This window comes from Phocoena phocoena, chromosome 4 (assembly GCF_963924675.1).
Source record: "Phocoena phocoena chromosome 4, mPhoPho1.1, whole genome shotgun sequence".
NCBI lineage: Eukaryota > Metazoa > Chordata > Mammalia > Artiodactyla > Phocoenidae > Phocoena > Phocoena phocoena.
The window spans coordinates 63,618,989-63,637,595 of record NC_089222.1 but is presented as its reverse complement, the minus strand read 5'-3'; the positions used below and the strand labels follow the sequence as shown (position 1 = coordinate 63,637,595).

The 18,607-nt window shown below is 38.6% G+C and overlaps 1 protein-coding gene across 3 annotated transcripts in view; it reads right to left on the bottom strand.

The window, feature by feature from the left end:
* The window catches only part of VPS8 (VPS8 subunit of CORVET complex), a 300,917-nt gene that overhangs the window by 130,583 nt on the left and 151,727 nt on the right, over positions 1-18,607 (bottom strand). For all 3 annotated transcript variants that reach the window (XM_065876043.1, XM_065876044.1, XM_065876045.1), the window contains 2 exons: positions 4,782-4,871; positions 6-52 (listed from right to left, as the gene is read on the bottom strand). In XM_065876043.1, the coding sequence (XP_065732115.1) occupies positions 6-52; positions 4,782-4,871 (137 nt within the window). The remainder of the gene's footprint in view (positions 1-5; positions 53-4,781; positions 4,872-18,607) is intronic.

Genomic DNA, 18,607 nt, shown 5'->3' with positions numbered 1-18,607 from the left:
CATACCTTGGGTCAAGAAGACTCCTCAAAAATTTGAAAAGCAAAACCTGGTTCTGAAGAGAAAAACAATAAAAAATACAATTAAATATTAAAACGAATTCTTCAAACTATGCCATGGTAAATAACTCTAGAATATCCCTTTAAAAAGCACACACGCATATGACTACTTCCATTATGCCCTCTGTACAGATCTAAGGAATTCTAAAGAATCATTTGGAGGTCATTTTCTCTCAGTAATTCTAATCATTGTCACATACTCAATTTTGAGAGTAGAAGAAATTCAAACACCTTGGTTATTGGTACCCCACCCCTGCCAAAAGAAAAAAAAAAGGCCCTCTATTGAGACAAATCCCTTAACAGTTACCAGCATGAAGACCCTTGGAATGGCAGGTGCTCTGAACTGCTCTGGCTACAATGACGGGTACACACTGCCTCACCTGGTCCTGCTTGTGACAACAGCCAACTCTGAGACAGTTAATCTAGGTGGGGTGGGAGGCTGAGGCCCAAACAACAACCAGTACCAAAAAAGCTCATTAACTCCTCAATATAATCAACTACAGAAGAGATGGCAAACAGGTTAGCAACTAATATGCAAAACGTCTGGCTTCTGTTTCTTCCACTTTTTAGCTATGTGACTTTGTGTAAGTCACTGACTCTCGTAAGCCATTTGGTTTACTTATGTGAAAAAGAGAACACCAATATCTTCTCTTCCTCCTGCACAGGACAGAGGTGAGAATTAAGTGAGATAAATCTTAGAATACTATATGAATATTAATAATGTTTCTAAGTTCTTAAGAAAGCTAAGCAAAAATTATTATAGTTTTCCTTTTTTCTTTATTTTTTGACACACTCTACTTCACCTATAAAAAGCAGGGGATCTCAAAACCAAAAAGGATTAATGTCATTTAGAATTTAACATTTTAAATATATTTATCAGTCTTTGATTTTCTATCTTTTTCCTGGCCTATCACTTTGTTTTATTTTACATGGCTTTCCTCTGGTTATACCTTAATATTCTGGCTTATTTTTCATTTCAAGAATTCTGAAAATAACTGGTCGGAGGCATATTTCTTGCCATCAAAAGTGAAGGTAATTTATAAAATTTGTGTGGGATTCTTATACAATCAATAAAGCTCTGCAATAAAAAAAACATTTCATTTCTTTAAAAGGAATGTGTAAGACTCCACAAATAGTCCATGGTCAAGAGCCACCTTTTTTTTGTGTGTAAATTATTTCAGCTTTTATATATTTGTCTAATGAATGACATTATATTCATTTACCTAGCCTACCTCTAAATATTTTAAAGCCTGTAGGAAAAAGAAAATCCTGCAATGGATAATCTTACATTTTTTTAAAAAAATGTAGATCTAGTTTTGTTTTGTTTTTTAATATTTATTTATTTATTTGGCTGTGCCAGGTCTTAGTTGTAGCATGCAAGATCTTCATCGTCACATGCGGAATCTTTAGTTGCAGCAAGAGGGCTCTTAGTTGCGGCATGTGGGATCTAGTTCTCTGACCAGGGATTGAACCTGGGCCCCCTGCGTTGGGAGCAAGAAGTCTTAACCACTGGACCACCAGGGAAGTCCGATAATCTTATATTTTAAATGACAATAACATCACTATAGACAAGAAGATTCATCAAAATTGCTGACTTTTAAAAGACGGAGATGCTCTGTGGGTTGAGAGTAGTTTTAGCAGAAATGTACCCCCCTCACTAGAATGGACTGGATGACCCTCCATGTACTTCCTCAGGATCCTGGGCAGTCCTCTATCATCATTCAAGTCAAACTATTCTATAATTATCTTTTGGCTTATCTGTCTTCTTGAGCACAGGGATACATTTACAGTTGACCCTTGAAGAGTACAGATTTGAGCTGAGTGGGCTGACTTACACGTGAATTTTTTTCAATTAATATATTGGAAAAAATTTGGAAGATTTGCAACAATTTGAAAAAACCTGCAGGCTAACCACATAGCCCAGCAATAGTGAAAAAATTAAGAAAAAGTTAGGTATGTCATGAATGCATAAAATATACGTAGATACTAGTCTATCCTTACATAGGCATGAGTGATAATAAATGTAAAATATGCCTCTCTCTCTCCCCCTCTGTAGTAATTGGAGAAACTGCATGTCAACCCACCATCACATGTGTTTTTTTTAAAAAGTAACAATGTTTCCAATACTGTATCATGAATATGACTGTAATACTGTATGCTATAAAAATTTTATAACAATTCACTCATTGGTGTATACGTTAGGCTACTGTGAAGCAATCATATCAATTACACTAGACTACCATAGAGCAAACATTTGCTTTTTCATTATCAATGTATGAATTGTTATACCTGTAAATAAATACAAATTTCTTTTTCACATCTTTTCATTTTTGATGTCTAGTGTTAGTAATATGTATAACAGTACTTTGTTTAAGACAATATTGATATGGGTACTGACAGACAGATGATTCATCTTATAAAAAGATGACATAAATGTACAGTATTGATAAGTTTAGTTCAGTACTGTAAATGTATTTTCTCTTCCTTATGATTTTAATAATATTTTCTTTTCTCTAATTCCCGTATTCTAAGAATACAGTATATAATACATATAACATACAAAGCATGTGTTAATTGACTGTTCCTGCTATTGGTAAGGCTTCCAGCCAACAGTAGGCTATTAGTAGTTAAGCTTTTGGTTAAGTCAAAAGTTATACAAGGATTTTTGACTGCACTGGGGTTGGCACCCCTAACCCCCGCATTGTTCAAGGGTCAACTGTATATGTTTTTGTATCCTTAGCACTTTATCATGGTTTTGGCCCACAGCAGGTACATAAATATTTATTGAATTAGCGGATGAGTCCTTATCTTGATTTAATGGACTTCATCATGCTGGACAACCAACCCTACATCTGGGAGTCATTTTTAACTCCACCCATCACATTCAACTAATTTCCAAGCCCTATACATTTTATTTCACAAACGTATCTTCGACCTGTCTTCTCCACTGCCACTGCTTTCATCCTGTCCTCACTGTTTTTTGCCGAGACCTTTTGCCTTCCAACTGGTCTAACTGTTCTCTCCTCCATCTGCTCTCTTTGCCAGTCCATTCTCCATACTACAGAATTAGTTTTCTATAAAATGAATCTAATGGTATAATTCCTTTGCTTAAAAAACTTCAGTAATTCTCCAGCACACAGAAGATATAGCATAATTTCTTAGCATTACATATAAGATTGTTCAATATCAGCCCCAAAAGTCTATTTCCCAGTCTCTATACTTTTAACTCCTTCCCTCCAATATACCTTTGAAAGCTTAATCTGATGCTTCTTCCACCATTGTCTTTACCACATCATCCTCTGAATATGCATGTTGCTTCAAGACTTCATCAAGTCTTTACATACCCAGAACCCTTTATCTAGAATGCCCTTCCCAATTCTCTGCCTAGAAGACTGATACCAATTATTCAAGACCCAGTTCAGGCATATGTGGGAACTCTTGTCTGCTTCTCTCACACAGTCTGTCACTCTCTCCTCTTATTCCTACAGCACTTTTTTACATATGTCTGGTGTAGAGCTTATAACACTGTGCTGTGGTTATATAAGTGCTTCTCTGTTCCACAGGAAAAAGTAAGAAAAAGACTGTATTCTTATTTGTGTCCCCCAGAGCCTACTATACTGTGGGGTACAGAGTGGCACCACGGTAGTGTGTAAATGAATGAATTCCACATCTCTGTCTCATGTCAGCTGCCTCCCACTCACTGCTTTGGTTTCCTTCTTGCATACCTAACCCCTACTACTATTACTGCTACTTGAGGACTCTGGGTTGTGCTACATGTTCCTGTCATTGTCCTATTCCCTATCTCTATCACTTGTGGCCATAACGGTAATAAGCAAAACTCACTACTAGCACTGCCACAGTAGTGACAAGTGAAATATTAGGTCCATTAAATAGTACTTCAAACTGAGCATCTCAATATTCAGCATTAATATACCTGTATTCTAGCTAAGATTTTCCGAGAAAAATTCTAAATAGTCAGCATTGGGACTTCCCTGGTGGCGCAGTGGTTAAGAATCCACCTGCCAACGCAGGGGACACGGGTTCGAGCCCTAGTCTGGGAAGATCCCACATGCCCCAGAGCAACTAAGCCCATGTGGCACAACTACTGAGCCCACGTGCCACAGCTACTGAAGCCCACACACCTAGAGCCCGTGCTCTGCAACAAGAGAAGCCACCGCAATGAGAAGCCAGCGCACCACAACGAAGAGTAGCCCCTGCTCGCCGCAACTAGAGAAAGCCCGCACGCAGCGACAAAGACCCAACGCAGCCAAAAATAAATAAATAAATAAATAAACAATAAAATAAATTTTAAAAAATAGTCAGCATTAACCCAGTAGGAGGATGACAAAAGTCTGAATAAATAACATGAACCCTGAAGAGAATATGGTTGCAGTCACTATAGCAAAAGATATGGAGAGGTGGGTGGGTGGCAGGGGGAGAGGACCCTCTGTGGATTATGATTTCTAGGTAACTACAGGTTGTATTTCCAAAAATATTTCTGTGATGTTAATATTTGTTATGCACAAAGATGAACTCCCTCATTTCTAGACTCAGAGATTATCACACAATTGCTTCCAAATACACACACACACACAATGTGTAGAAACTGCTATTAAAAGGCAACTATCAACTGAAGAAATTACTATAGTCAAAAGTTCTTAGGTGGATATTCAATCATTGTCTCTCCACTAGATGCTTCTTCCCAGTATATATTGTGAAGTTTACCTGAAGTTTTTTAATGACTGTTTCAATCTGTTCAGAAAAGTGAGTAGCAACCAGCTCTGCAGATTTACAGGGCTTCAGGGACACAAGCTCCTGTAACGAAAGAAAAATATAAAATAATCTTCATTGTTAAAGTTAAATAGAATTTCCACAGATGTGAAGTATGATCACCTACATCAATATTTTCATGAGCTTCTACACTGCATTTCAGGAAACCTCAATATACGGCCACAATTTAAAGACATATTGCAAATGAGTAAAATTAGAAAAGCATCATGTAAAAAATCAGATTTTGATATGAAACGTAATTCAGAATTCTTAGAAAATGAAAGCACTAAAATTCTGGATTTAGGCCATGATATCTACAGGATGAATGGAAGGAACAAAAGCTTCCCAAATTCTCTGCCAGTGAATTTACCCTTGAGCTTAAAGTAATAACTTAAAGAAATGGAAAAAAGAAGAACATAGTTGTAATTTCTCTAGCTAAGAATTCTAAAACTTTACCTCTGATGCCTGGTAGATTTTGAAACCAGAGGTGTCTTAAGAAATCAACTTCAGGTCATAAGTCTTAAATGAGACTAAGAGGTTGACCACTGTTAATAAGACCTATTTCTGTCAAATCTAAGACTTCCAACCTGCCCTCTCCTGAACTTTCCTAGACACTACAGGCTTTCCTTTTCTTCTTGAAACTCTCTTCTTGGTTTCTGTGATCCTATTCTACCTTTTCAATTGCATGTTCCATGGCTAAAATGCCAAGACCGTCTGTAGATCAACATATTATATTGTCAAATAAAAATAAGACAAGTTATTGTGATGGCAACATTTGTGATATGTATCTAATAATTTTGTGTTAGTATGTGCAGATTAATAATACTTAGATGACACAAGTTACTGTAGTTTAAACTACTTTTATATGATACATCTCAAAACAGAGAAGGCACAACTAATCAATATCACATATGAAAAGGGGGATATTACTACTGATCTTCAGGCATTAAAAAGATAAGAAACTATTATGAATTAATTTATGTTGAAGATTTAAATATTTAGTCAAAATGGATAAATTCCTAGAAAAATATAATATAATAAACTGACGTAAGAAATAGAAAACAAGGGCTTCCCTGGTGGTACAGTGCTTAAAAATCCACCTGCCAATGCAGGGGACATGGGTTCGAGCCCTGGTCTGGGAAGATCCCACATGCCGCAGAGCAACTAAGCCTGTGCACCACAACTACAGAGCCTGTGCTCTAGAGCCTGCATGCCACAACTACTGAAGCCCGCGTGCCTAGAGCCTGTGTTAGGCAACAAGAGAAGCCACTGCAATGAGAAGCCCGCGCACCGCAACAAAGAGCAGCCCCTGCTCACCGCAACTAGAGAAAGCCTGTGTGCAGCAACAAGGACCCAATGCAGCCAAAAATAAATAAATAAAAGAAATAAATTTTAAAAAAAAAGAAATAGAAAACATGCATTGATTTTTAACCACTAAAGAAACTGAATGGTCAAAAATCTTCCCATATGAAACACTACAGGCCCAAATAGCTTCACTGGTAAGTGCCCAGCAATCATTTAAGGAAGAAGTAATTCCAATACCAATTAATCTCTTACAGAGAATAGAAAAAAGGAAGCTACTTCAGCTCACTGTATAAGGCTAGCAAAATTTTGATACCTAAACTCAGTAGAACAACATAAGAAAGGAAAGGAAAATTATAGACCAGTCTTAATTGTGAACACTAATAAATAAAAAAAAATCCAACAATATACAAAAAAGATAATATATCAGATTCAAGTTGCATTTACCCATAGAATTCAAGGCTGATTTAATATCAATAAAATTTATGACAAAAATAGAATAAGGGAGAAAAGATGATAAAATTCATTCATGAGAAAACTGTCAGCATAGTAGAAATAGAAGACTTCCATAAAAATCTTTACAGTAAACACTGTACATGTTAGAAATAAAATTTTTAAAATATCATTAATAGGCTTCCCAGGCGGCATTGTGGTTGGGAGTCTGCCTGCCAATGCAGGGGACATGGGTTTGAGCCCTGGTCTGAGAAGATCCCACATGCCGCGGAGCAGCTAAGCCTGTGTGCCTCAACTACTGAGCCTGCACTCTAGAGCCTGCGAGCCACAACTACTGAGCCCACGTGCTACAACTATTGAAGCCTGCACACCTAGAGACCATGCTCTGCAACAAGAGAAGCCACCACAACGAGAAGCCCACGCACCGCAATGAGAGAGTAGCCCCCGCTCGCTGCAACTAGAGAAAGCCTGCGTGCAGCAACGAAGACCCAATGCAGCCATAAATAAATAAATTAAATTAATTTAAATAAATAAACAAAAATAAAAATATCATTAACAATAGCACTGTTATGCTAAAATATATGAAGTTGTGACAGTAAATCTAACGGTGGATGAAAAGTCTCTACAGAAGAAATTATAAAACTTTATAGAAAGTTATTCAATAAACGGTTACACCAAATGGTCATAAGGTAGAAGACTCACAATGTAAAGATGTCAATTAAATTAAAAATGATTGAAAGATTCAATGTAATCCTTGTCAGAATCATAAGGTTAGAAATTGCTTTTGGTGGAACTTGACAAGCTGATTCTAAAATGAATTTGGAAGTAAACAGCCAATACTCTCTGAAAAAACATGAAGACTTATAAAACTACAATATTTCAAGTAGTGTGGTACATGTAGAGACAAAGACCAATCAAACAGAAGAGAGCCCAGAAAAAGAGACAAAACACAGAGATCCTTGGTATACTTATGATAAGGTAGCACTGCTGAGCTTTTAAAATAATTGTTGCTAGCACATAAATCAATGGAACAGGACAGAAAGCCCAGAAATAAACCCACGCACTTATGGTCAATTAAACTACAACCAAGGAGGGAAGAATATACAATGGAGAAAAGACAGTCTCTTCAATAACTGGTGCTGGGAAAACTGGACAGCTACATGTAAACGAATGAACATAGACCATTCTCTAACACCATGTACAAAATAAACTCAAAATGGATTAAAGACCTAAATGTAAGACCAGATACTATAAAACTCCTATAGGAAAACATAGGCAGAACACTCTGACATAAATCATAGCAATATTTTTTTGGAGCTATCTCCTAGAGTAATGGAAACAAAAGCAAAAATAAACAAATGAGACCTAATCAAACTTACAGACTTTTGAACAGCAAAGGAAACCATAAACAAAATGAAAAGACAACTTACAGAATGAGAGAAAATATCTGCAAATGATGTGACCAAAAAGGGATTGATTTCCAAACAGCTCATACAGCTCAATAAAAAAAAAAAAAAAAAAAAAACACAATTGAAAAATGGGCAGGAGACCTAAATAGACATTTCTCCACAGAAGACATACAGATGGCCAGTAGGCATATGAAAAGATGTTCAACATGGCTAATTATTAGAAAAATGCAAATCAAAACCACAGTGAGGTATCACCTCACAGATCAGAATGGCCATCACCAAAAAGTCTACAAATAGTAAATGCTGGAGAGGGTGTGGAAGAAAAGGAACCTCCTACACTGTTGGTGGGAATGTAAATTGGTGCAGCCATTATGGAAAACAGTACGGAGGTTCCTCAAAAAACTAAAAATAGAACTACCATATGATCCAGCAATCCCACACCTAAGCATATACCCAGAAAAAATGAAAACTCTAATTCAAAAAGATACACACACCCCAATGTTCATAGCAGCACTATTTACAATAGTCAAGACATGGAAGCAACCTAAACGTCCACAGACAGATGAATGGATAAAGAAGATGTGGTATATATATACAGTGGAATATTACTCAGCCATAAAAAAGAATGAAATAATGCCATTTGCAGCAACATGGATGGACCTAGAGATTATAATACTAAGTGAAGTAAGTCAGACAGAGAAAGACAAATATCATATATCACTTGTATGTGGTATCTGAAAAAAAATACAAAGGAATTTATTTACAAAACAGAAATAGACTCACATACATATATAGGAAACAAACATACATACATAGAGAACAAACTTATGTAAGGGGGGAGGGATAAATTAGGGATTTTGGATAAACAGATATATACTACTATATATAAGATAAATAAATAACATAAATAGCATAGGGAGCTATATTCAAATATAGTTTATATATTCAAATATATTAAAATATCTTGTAATAACCTATAATGGAAAAGAATCTGAAAAAGAGGGGGGACCTTGAAGATGGCGGAAGAGTAAGACGCGGAGATCGCCTTCCTCCCCACGGATACACCAGAAATACATCCACACGTGGAACAACTCCTACAGAACTCCTACTGAAGGCTGGCAGAAGACCTCAGACCTCCCAAAAGGCAAGAAACTCCCCACGTAACTGGGTAGGGCAAAAGAAAAAACAGAGACAAAAGAATAAGGACGGCACCTGCACCAGTGGGAGGGAGCTGTGAAGGAGGAAAAGTTTCCACACACTAGGAAGCCCCTCCGCGGGCGGAGACTGCGGGAGGCAGAGGGGGGAGTTTCGGGACCGCGGAGTAGTGCACAGCGACGGGGGCGGAGGGCAAGGCGGGGAGATTCCTGCACAGACGATCGGTGCCGACCAGCACTCACCAACCCGAGAGGCTTGCTGCTCACCCACCGGGGCGGGCGGGGCTGCGAGCTGAGGCTCGGGTTTTGGTTTTGGACGGAGCTCAGGGAGAGGACTGGGGTTGGCGGCTTGAACATAGCCTGAAGGGGTTAGTGCACCACGACTAGCCGGGAGGGAGTTCGGGGAAAAGCCTGCACCGGCCGAAGAGGCAAGAGACTTTTTCTTCCCTCTTTGTCTCCTGGTGCGCGAGGAGAGGGGTTTAAGAGCGCTGCTTAAAGGAACTCCAGAGACGGGCGCGAGCCGCGGCTAAAAGCGCGAACCCCAGAGACGGGCGCGAGCCGCGGCTGAGGGCGCGAGCCCCCGAGACGGGCGCGAGCCGCGGCTGAAAGCGCAAACCCCAGAGACGGGCGCGAGCCGCGGCTAAAACCGCGGACCCCAGAGACGGGCGGGAGACGCTAAGGCTGCTGCTGCCGCCACCAAGGGGCCTGTGTGCGAGCACAGGTCACTCTCCACACCCCTCTTCCGCGGAGTCTGTGCAGCCCGCCACTGCCAGGTTCCCGGGATCCAGGGACAACTTCCCCGGGACAGCGCACGGCGGGCCTCAGGCTGGTGCAACGTCACGCCGGCCTCTGCCGCAACGTCACGCTGCCTCTGCCGCCGCAGGCCGGCCCCGCACGCAGTGCCCCTCCTTCCCCCATCCCCCAACCCCCGGCCTGAGTGAGCCGGAGGCCCCGAATCAGCGGCTCCTTTAACCCCGTCCTGTCTGAGCGAAAAAACAGACGCCCTCCAGCGACCTACACGCAGAGGCAGGGCCAAATCCAAAGCTGAGCTCCTGTGAGCTGTGAGAACAAAGAAGAGAAAGGGAAATCTCTCCCAGCAGCCACAGAAGCAGCGGATTAAAGCTCCACAATCAACTTGATATACCCTGCATCTGTGGAATACCTGAATAGACAAGGAATGATCCCAAATTGAAGAGGTGGAATTTAGGAGCGAAATCTATGATTTTTTTCCCTTTTCCTCTTTTTGTGAAGGTGTACGTGTATGCTCCTGTGTGACATCTAGTCTGTATACTCTAGCTTCCACCATTTGTCCTAGGGCTCTATCCGTCCATGACTTTTTTTTAAAAAATTCTTTTTCTTAATAATTAAGTTTAATTGTAATAACTTTATTATACTTTACCTTCATTCTTTCTTTCTTTCCTTCCTTCCCTCCCTCCTTTAGACAACGAATCACCCCAAATTGAGGAGGTGGTCTCAGGGAGCAGGATTTATGATTTTTCCCCCTTTACCTCTTTTTGTGAAGGTGTATGTGTATGCTTCTGTGTAAGATTTTCTCTGTATAGCTTTGCTTCCAACATTTGTCCTAAGGTTCTATCCGTCCCTTTTTTTTTTTTCTAAATATTTTTTAATTCAATAACTATATTATACTTTATTTTATTTTTACTGTATCATCTTTCTTTCTGTCTTTTTTTCCTTCTTTCACTCCTTCCTTCCTTCCTCCCTCCCTCCCTCCCTCCTTTCTTTCCTTCTTTGCTTCTTTCTTCCTTCCTTCCTTTCCTCCTTTCCTTCTTTCTTTCCTCATACTTCTACTAATTCTCTCTACTTTTTCTCCCTTTTATTCTGAGCCGTGTGGATGAAAGGCTCTTGGTGCTCCAGCCAGGAGTCAGGGCTCTGCCTCTGAGGTAGGAGAGCCAACTTCAGGTCACTGGTCAACAAGAGACCTCCCAGCTCCACATAATATTAAACAGCGGAAATCTCCCAGAGACCTCCATCTTAACACCAGCACCCAGCTTCACTCAACGACCAGCAAGCCACAGTGCCGGACAACCTATGCCAAACAACTAGCAAAACAGGAACACAACCCCACCCATTAGCAGAGAGGCTGCCTAAAATCATAATAAGGCCACAGACACCCCAAAACACACCACCAGACGTGAACCTGCCCACTAGAGAGACAAGATCCAGCCTCATCCAGCACAACACAGGCACTAGTCCCCTCCACCAGGAAGCCTACACAACCCACTGAAACAACCTTAGCCACTGGAGACAGACATCAAAAACAACGGGAAATACGAACCTGCAGCCTGCAAAAAGGAGACCCCAAACACAGTAAGATAAGCAAAATGAGAAGACAGAAGAACACACAGCAGATGAAGGAGCAAGATAAAAACCCACCAGACCTAACAAATGAAGAGGAAATAGGCAATCTACCTGAAAAAGAATTCAGAATAATGATAGTAAGGATGATCCGAAATCTTGGAAGTAGAATGGACAAAATGCAAGAAACAGTTAACAAGGACCTACAAGAACTAAAGATGAAACAAGCAACGATGAACAATGCAATAAATGAAATTAAAATCACTCTAGATAGGATCAATAGCAGAATAACTGAGGCAGAAGAACGGATAAGTGACCTGGAAGATAAAGTAGTGGAAATAACTACTGCAGAGCAGAATAAAGAAAAAAGAATGAAAAGAACTGAGGACAGTCTCAGAGACCTCTGGGACAACATGAAACGCACCAACATTCGAATTATAGGGGTTCCAGAAGAAGAAGAAAGAAAGAAAGGGACTGAGAAAATATTTGAAGAGATTATAGTTGAAAACTTCCCTAATATGGGAAAGGAAATAGTTAATCAAGTCCAGGAAGCACAGAGGGTCCCATACAGGATAAATACAAGGAGAAACACGCCAAGACACATATTAATCAAACTGTCAAAAATTAAATACAAAGAAAGCATATTAAAAGCAGCAAGGGAAAAACAACAAATAACACACAAGGGAATCCCCATAAGGTTAACAGCTGATCTCTCAGCAGAAACCCTACAAGCCAGAAGGGAGTGGCAGGACATACTGAAAGTGATGAAGGAGAATAGCCTGAAACCAAGACTACTCTACCCAGCAAGGATCTCATTCACATTTGATGGAGAAATTAAAACCTTTACAGACAAGCCAAAGCTGAGAGAGTTCAGCACCACCAAACCAGCCTTACAACAAATGCTAAAGGAACTTCTCTAGACACGAAACACAAGAGAAGGAAATGACCTATAGTAGCGAACCCAAAACAATATATAAAATGGAAATAGGAACATACATATCAATAATTACCTTAAATGTAAATGGACTAAATGCTCCCACCAAAAGACACAGATTGGCTGAATGGATACAAAAACAAGACCCTTATATATGCTGTCTACAAGAGACCCACTTCAGAACTAGAGACACATACAGACTGAAAGTAAGGGGATGGAAAAAGATATTCCATGCAAATGGAAACCAAAAGAAAGCTGGAGTAGCAATTCTCATATCAGACAAAATAGACTTTAAAATAAGGACTATTAAAAGGGACAAAGAAGGACACTACATAATGATCAAGGGATCGATCCAAGAAGAAGATATAACAATTGTAAATATTTATGCACCCAACATAGGAGCACCTCAATACATAAGGCAAATACTAACAACCATAAAAGGGGAGATCAACAGTAACACATTCATAGTAGGGGACTTTAACACCCCACTTTCACCAATGGACAGATCATCCAAAATGAAAATAAATAAGGAAACACAAGCTTTAAATGATACATTAAACAAGATGGACTTAATTGATATTTATAGGACACTCCATCCAAAAACAACAGAATACACATTTTTCTCAAGTGCTCATGGAACATTCTCCAGGATAGATCATATCTTGGGTCACAAATCAAGCCTTGGTAAATTTAAGAAAACTGAAATTGTATCAAGTATCTTTTCCGACCACAACGCCATGAGACTAGATATCAATTACAGGAAAAGATCTGTAAAAAATACAAACACATGGAGGCTAAACAATACACTACTTAATAATGAAGTGATCACTGAAGAAATCAAAGAGGAAATAAAAAAATACCTAGAAACAAATGACAATGGAGACACAACGACCCAAAACCTATGGGATGCAGCAAAAGCAGTTCTAAGGGGGAAGTTTATAGCAATACAAGCCCACCTTAAGAAGCAGGAAACATCTCGAATAAACAACCTAACCTTGCACCTCAAGCAATTAGAGAAAGAAGAACAAAAAAACCCCAAAGCTAGCAGAAGGAAAGAAATCATAAAAATCAGATCAGAAATAAATGAAAAAGAAATGAAGGAAACAATAGCAAAGATCAATAAAACTAAAAGCTGGTTCTTTGAGAAGATAAACAAAATAGATAAACCACTAGCCAGACTCATCAAGAAAAAAAGGGAGAAGACTCAAATCAATAGAATTAGAAATGAAAAAGGAGAAGTAACAACTGACACTGCAGAAATAAAAAAAATCATGAGAGATTACTACAAGCAACTCTATGCCAATAAAATGGACAATCTGGAAGAAATGGACAAATTCTTAGAAATGCACAACCTGCCAAGACTGAATCAGGAAGAAATAGAAAATATGAACAGACCAATCACAAGCACTGAAATTGAAACTGTGATTAAAAACCTTCCAACAAACAAAAGCCCAGGACCAGATGGCTTCACAGGTGAATTCTATCAAACGTTTAGAGAAGAGCTAACACCTATCCTTCTCAAACTCTTCCAAAATATAGCAGAGGGAGGAACACTCCCAAATTCCTTCTACGAAGCCACCATCACCTTGATACCAAAACCAGACAAGGATGTCACAAAGAAAGAAAACTACAGGCCAATATCACTGATGAACATAGATGCAAAAATCCTCAACAAAATACTAGCAAACAGAATCCAACAGCACATTAAAAGGATCATACACCATGATCAAGTGGGGTTTATTCCAGGAATGCAAGGATTCTTCAATATACGCAAATCTATCAATGTGATAAACTATATTAACAAATTGAAGGAGAAAAACCATATGATCATCTCAATAGATGCAGAGAAAGCTTTCGACAAAATTCAACACCCATTTATGATAAAAACCCTCCAGAAAGTAGGCATAGAGGGAACTTTCCTAAACATAATAAAAGCCATATATGACAAGCCCACAGCAAACATCATCCTCAATGGTGAAAAACTGAAAGCATTTCCACTAAGATCAGGAACAAGACAAGGTTGCCCACTCTCACCACTCTTATTCAACATAGTTTTGGAAGTTTTAGCCACAGCAATCAGAGAAGAAAAGGAAATAAAAGGAATCCAAATCGGAAAAGAAGAAGTAAAGCTGTCACTGTTTGCAGATGACATGATACTATACATAGAGAATCCTAAAGATGCTACCAGAAAACTACTAGAGCTAATCAATGAATTTGGTAAAGTAGCAGGATACAAAATTAATGCACAGAAATCTCTGGCATTCCTATATACTAATGATGAAAAATCTGAAAGTGAAATCAAGAAAACACTCCCATTTACCATTGCAACAAAAAGAATAAAATATCTAGGAATAAACCTACCTAAGGATACGAAAGACCTGTATGCAGAAAATTATAAGACACTGATGAAAGAAATTAAAGATGATACAAATAGATGGAGAGATATACCATGTTCTTGGATGGGAAGAATCAACATTGTGAAAATGACTCTACTACCCAAAGCAATCTACAGATTCAATGCAATCCCTATCAAACTACCACTGGCATTTTTCACAGAACTAGAACAAAAAATTTCGCAATTTGTATGGAAACACAAAAGACCCCAAATAGCCAAAGCAATCTTTAGAACGAAAAAAGGAGCTGGAGGAATAAGGCTCCCTGACTTCAGACTATATTACAAAGCAACAGTAATCAAGACAGTATGGTACTGGCACAAAAACAGAAAGATAGATCAGTGGAACAGGATAGAAAGCCCAGAGATAAACCCACGCACATATGGACACCTTATCTTTGATAAAGGAGGCAGGAATGTACATTGGAGAAAGGACAGCCTCTTCAATAAATGGTGCTGGGAAAACTGGACAGGTACATGTAAAAGTATGAGATTAGATCACTCCCTAACACCATACACAAAAATAAGCTCAAAATGGATTAAAGACCTAAATGTAAGGCCAGAAACTATCAAACTCTTAGAAGAAAACATAGGAAGAACACTCTATGACATAAATCACAGCAAGATCCTTTCTGACCCACCTCCTAGAGTAATGGAAATAAAAACAAAAATAAACAAATGGGACCTAATGAAACTTCTAAGCTTTTGCACAGCAAAGGAAACCATAACCAAGACCAAAAGACAACCCTCAGAATGGGAGAAAACATTTGCAAATGAAGCAACTGACAAAGGATTAATCTCCAAAATTTACAAGCAGCTCATGCAGCTCAATAACAAAAAAACAAACAACCCCATCCAAAAATGGGCAGAAGACCTAAATAGACATTTCTCCAAAGAAGATATACAGAATGCCAACAAACACATGAAAGAATGCTCAACATCATTAATCATTAGAGAAATGCAAATCAAAACTACAATGAGATATCATCTCACACCAGTCAGAATGGCCATCATCAAAAAATCTATAAACAATAAATGCTGGAGAGGGTGTGGAGAAAAGGGGACACTCTTGCACTGCTGGTGGGAATGTGAATTGGTTCAGCCACTGTGGAGAACAGTATGGAGGTTCCTTAAAAAACTACAAATAGAATTACCATATGACCCAGCAATCCCACTACTGGGCATATACCCTGAGAAAACCAAAATTCAAAAAGAGTCATGTACCAAAATGTTCATTGCAGCTCTATTTACAATAGCCAGGACATGGAAACAACCTAAGCGCCCATCATCGGATGAATGGATAAAGAAGATGTGGCACATATACACAATGGAATATTACTCAGCCTTAAAAAGAAATGAAATTGAGCTATTTGTAATGAGATGGATAGACCTAGAGTCTGTCATACAGAGTGAAGTAAGTCAGAAAGAAAAAGACAAATACCGTATGCTAACACATATATATGGAATTTAAGGGAAAAAAATGTCATGAAGAACCTAGGGGTAAGATAGGAATAAAGACGCAGACCTACTGGAGAACGGACTTGAGGATATGGGGAGGGGGAAGGGTGAGTTTTGACAGGGCGAGAGAGAGTCATGGACATATACACACTAACAAACGTAGTAAGGTAGATAGCTGGGGGGAAGCAGCCGCAAGGCACAGGGATATTAGCTCGGTGCTTTGTGACAGCCTGGAAGTGTGGGATGGGGAGAGTGGGAGGGAGGGAGACGCAAGAGGGAAGACATATGGGAACATATGTATATGTATAGCTGATTCACTTTGTTATAAAGCAGAAACTAACACACCATTGTAAAGCAATTATACCCCAATAAAGATGTTAAAAAAAAAAAAAAAAAAAAAAAAAAGAATCTGAAAAAGAAAAAAAATATATATGTATAACTGAATCACTTTGCTGTACACCTAAAACATTGTAAATCAACTATACTTCAATTTTTAAAAAGGAGGAAAAAAGGAAAAAAAACTGTTGCTGGAGAACTGGGCATCCATATTTTAAAAAATTAATTGGGGGTCTTCCCTGGTGGCGCAATGGTTGAGAGTCCGCCTGCCGATGCAGGGGGCGCGGGTTCGTGCCCCGGTCAGGGAAGATCCCGCGTGCCGTGGGGCGGCTGGGCCTGTGAGCCATGGCCGCTAAGCCTGTGCGTCCGGAGCCTGTGCTCCGCAACGGGAGAGGCCACAACAGTGAGAGGCCTGCGTACCGCAAAAAAAAAAAAAAAAAATTAATTGGATCCCCACCTTAAATCATATACAAAAGTGGATTCAGGTGGATCTAAGATTTATAGGTGAAACAAAAAACAAGAAAGCTTTTAGACAATAATATAGGACTTCTTCAGTACCGAAGGAAAAAATTGATTATTCTGACTACTTTAAAAAAAAGAAAACTTTTCTTAAAAAGAAACATAGAAAAAAAGCCACAGAGTAGAAGATATTTGCAACATGTATCACTGAAAAAAAGACTAACATCCAGGATACATAAAGAACTCCTACATCAATGTGTACAAGATACATTCTAACAGAAAAATGGGCAAAAGACTTGAACAGGGACATCACAGAAAGGAAATTTAAACAGCCAATAAATATGAATCTATCAATTGCATTAGTAATTAAGGATATGTAAATTTAAAACATAATGAAATATCATTATTCATCCACTAGACAGACAAAATTTTAAACTCTAGCAAGAATACAGAGTCAATGGAAAATCTCACATAATGCTGGCATCTGCTTACGTTTAATATATTTATCCCAGTTCATTGGCAACTACAGACCCTAGAACGGAGATTATCAAATGTTAACATGCATCAAAATCACCAGGAGGGCTTGTTAAAATGTACTGCTGGGCCCTGCCCCCAGAGTTTCTGATTCAGTAGGTCTGAGGTGAAGACTTAAACTGCATTTCTATCGAGTTGTCAGCTGATGCTGTAATGCTCTACCAGGGATCAAACTGAGAACCACTGTTCTAGAGAAATGCATGTGGTAGCTGTGTTCAAGACGCATATGTAAGCATGATCCTGGATGGACTACTTTTAATAGTCAAAAACTAGAAACAACTGAAATGTCCATTAACAGTATAATGGATAGACTGTGATATACTTGTAAAATTTAACACTATACAGTAAAATAAAAATGAACTAGCTACAAACAATAAAATGTATAAATTTCTGAAAATACTAAGAAAAAGAAAATACAGAGTATAACTCCATTTATATAAAGTTCAGAAACAGGCAAAACAAAAATACATATTTTTAGGGGTGCAGGCAGGTACAATAACAATATATAAAAGTGCAATAAATTATCAGAAGAACGAGGATAATGAATATATTAGTAAGGCAGTGAATTGTGATAAGAAAAGGATACATGGGAACAGTCTGGGATACTGGAAATAACTCTATTTCTGGGATGTTGGCTTTTTAATTTTTTTATTAAACTGTACTTTTACGCACTTTTTTGTTTCTTTTTTATATTTCAAACTCAAAAATATTTTTTAAAATCTCATGAAACGTGTGTTGTCCATATTGGAAAAACCATCTTTACCAGAGATTCTTTACTTGAAATCTACAGACCCAGTCTAAGAATGTCTTTTAGGGAGTCTGTGGATCCCTGAAATAGCAAACGAAAGTATGCGTCTGAGCACATGCACAACACTATAAGGCACAGGTCCAAATCTTTCACTAGATTCTCAAAAGAGATCTATAACCAAAGTGTTAGGAACCACTAATCTATACACTATGTAGACTGAAAACTTTATTATGAGGACTTTCCCCCTACGTATTTAATGTTGATTTTGTTTACATTACCAAAGCCA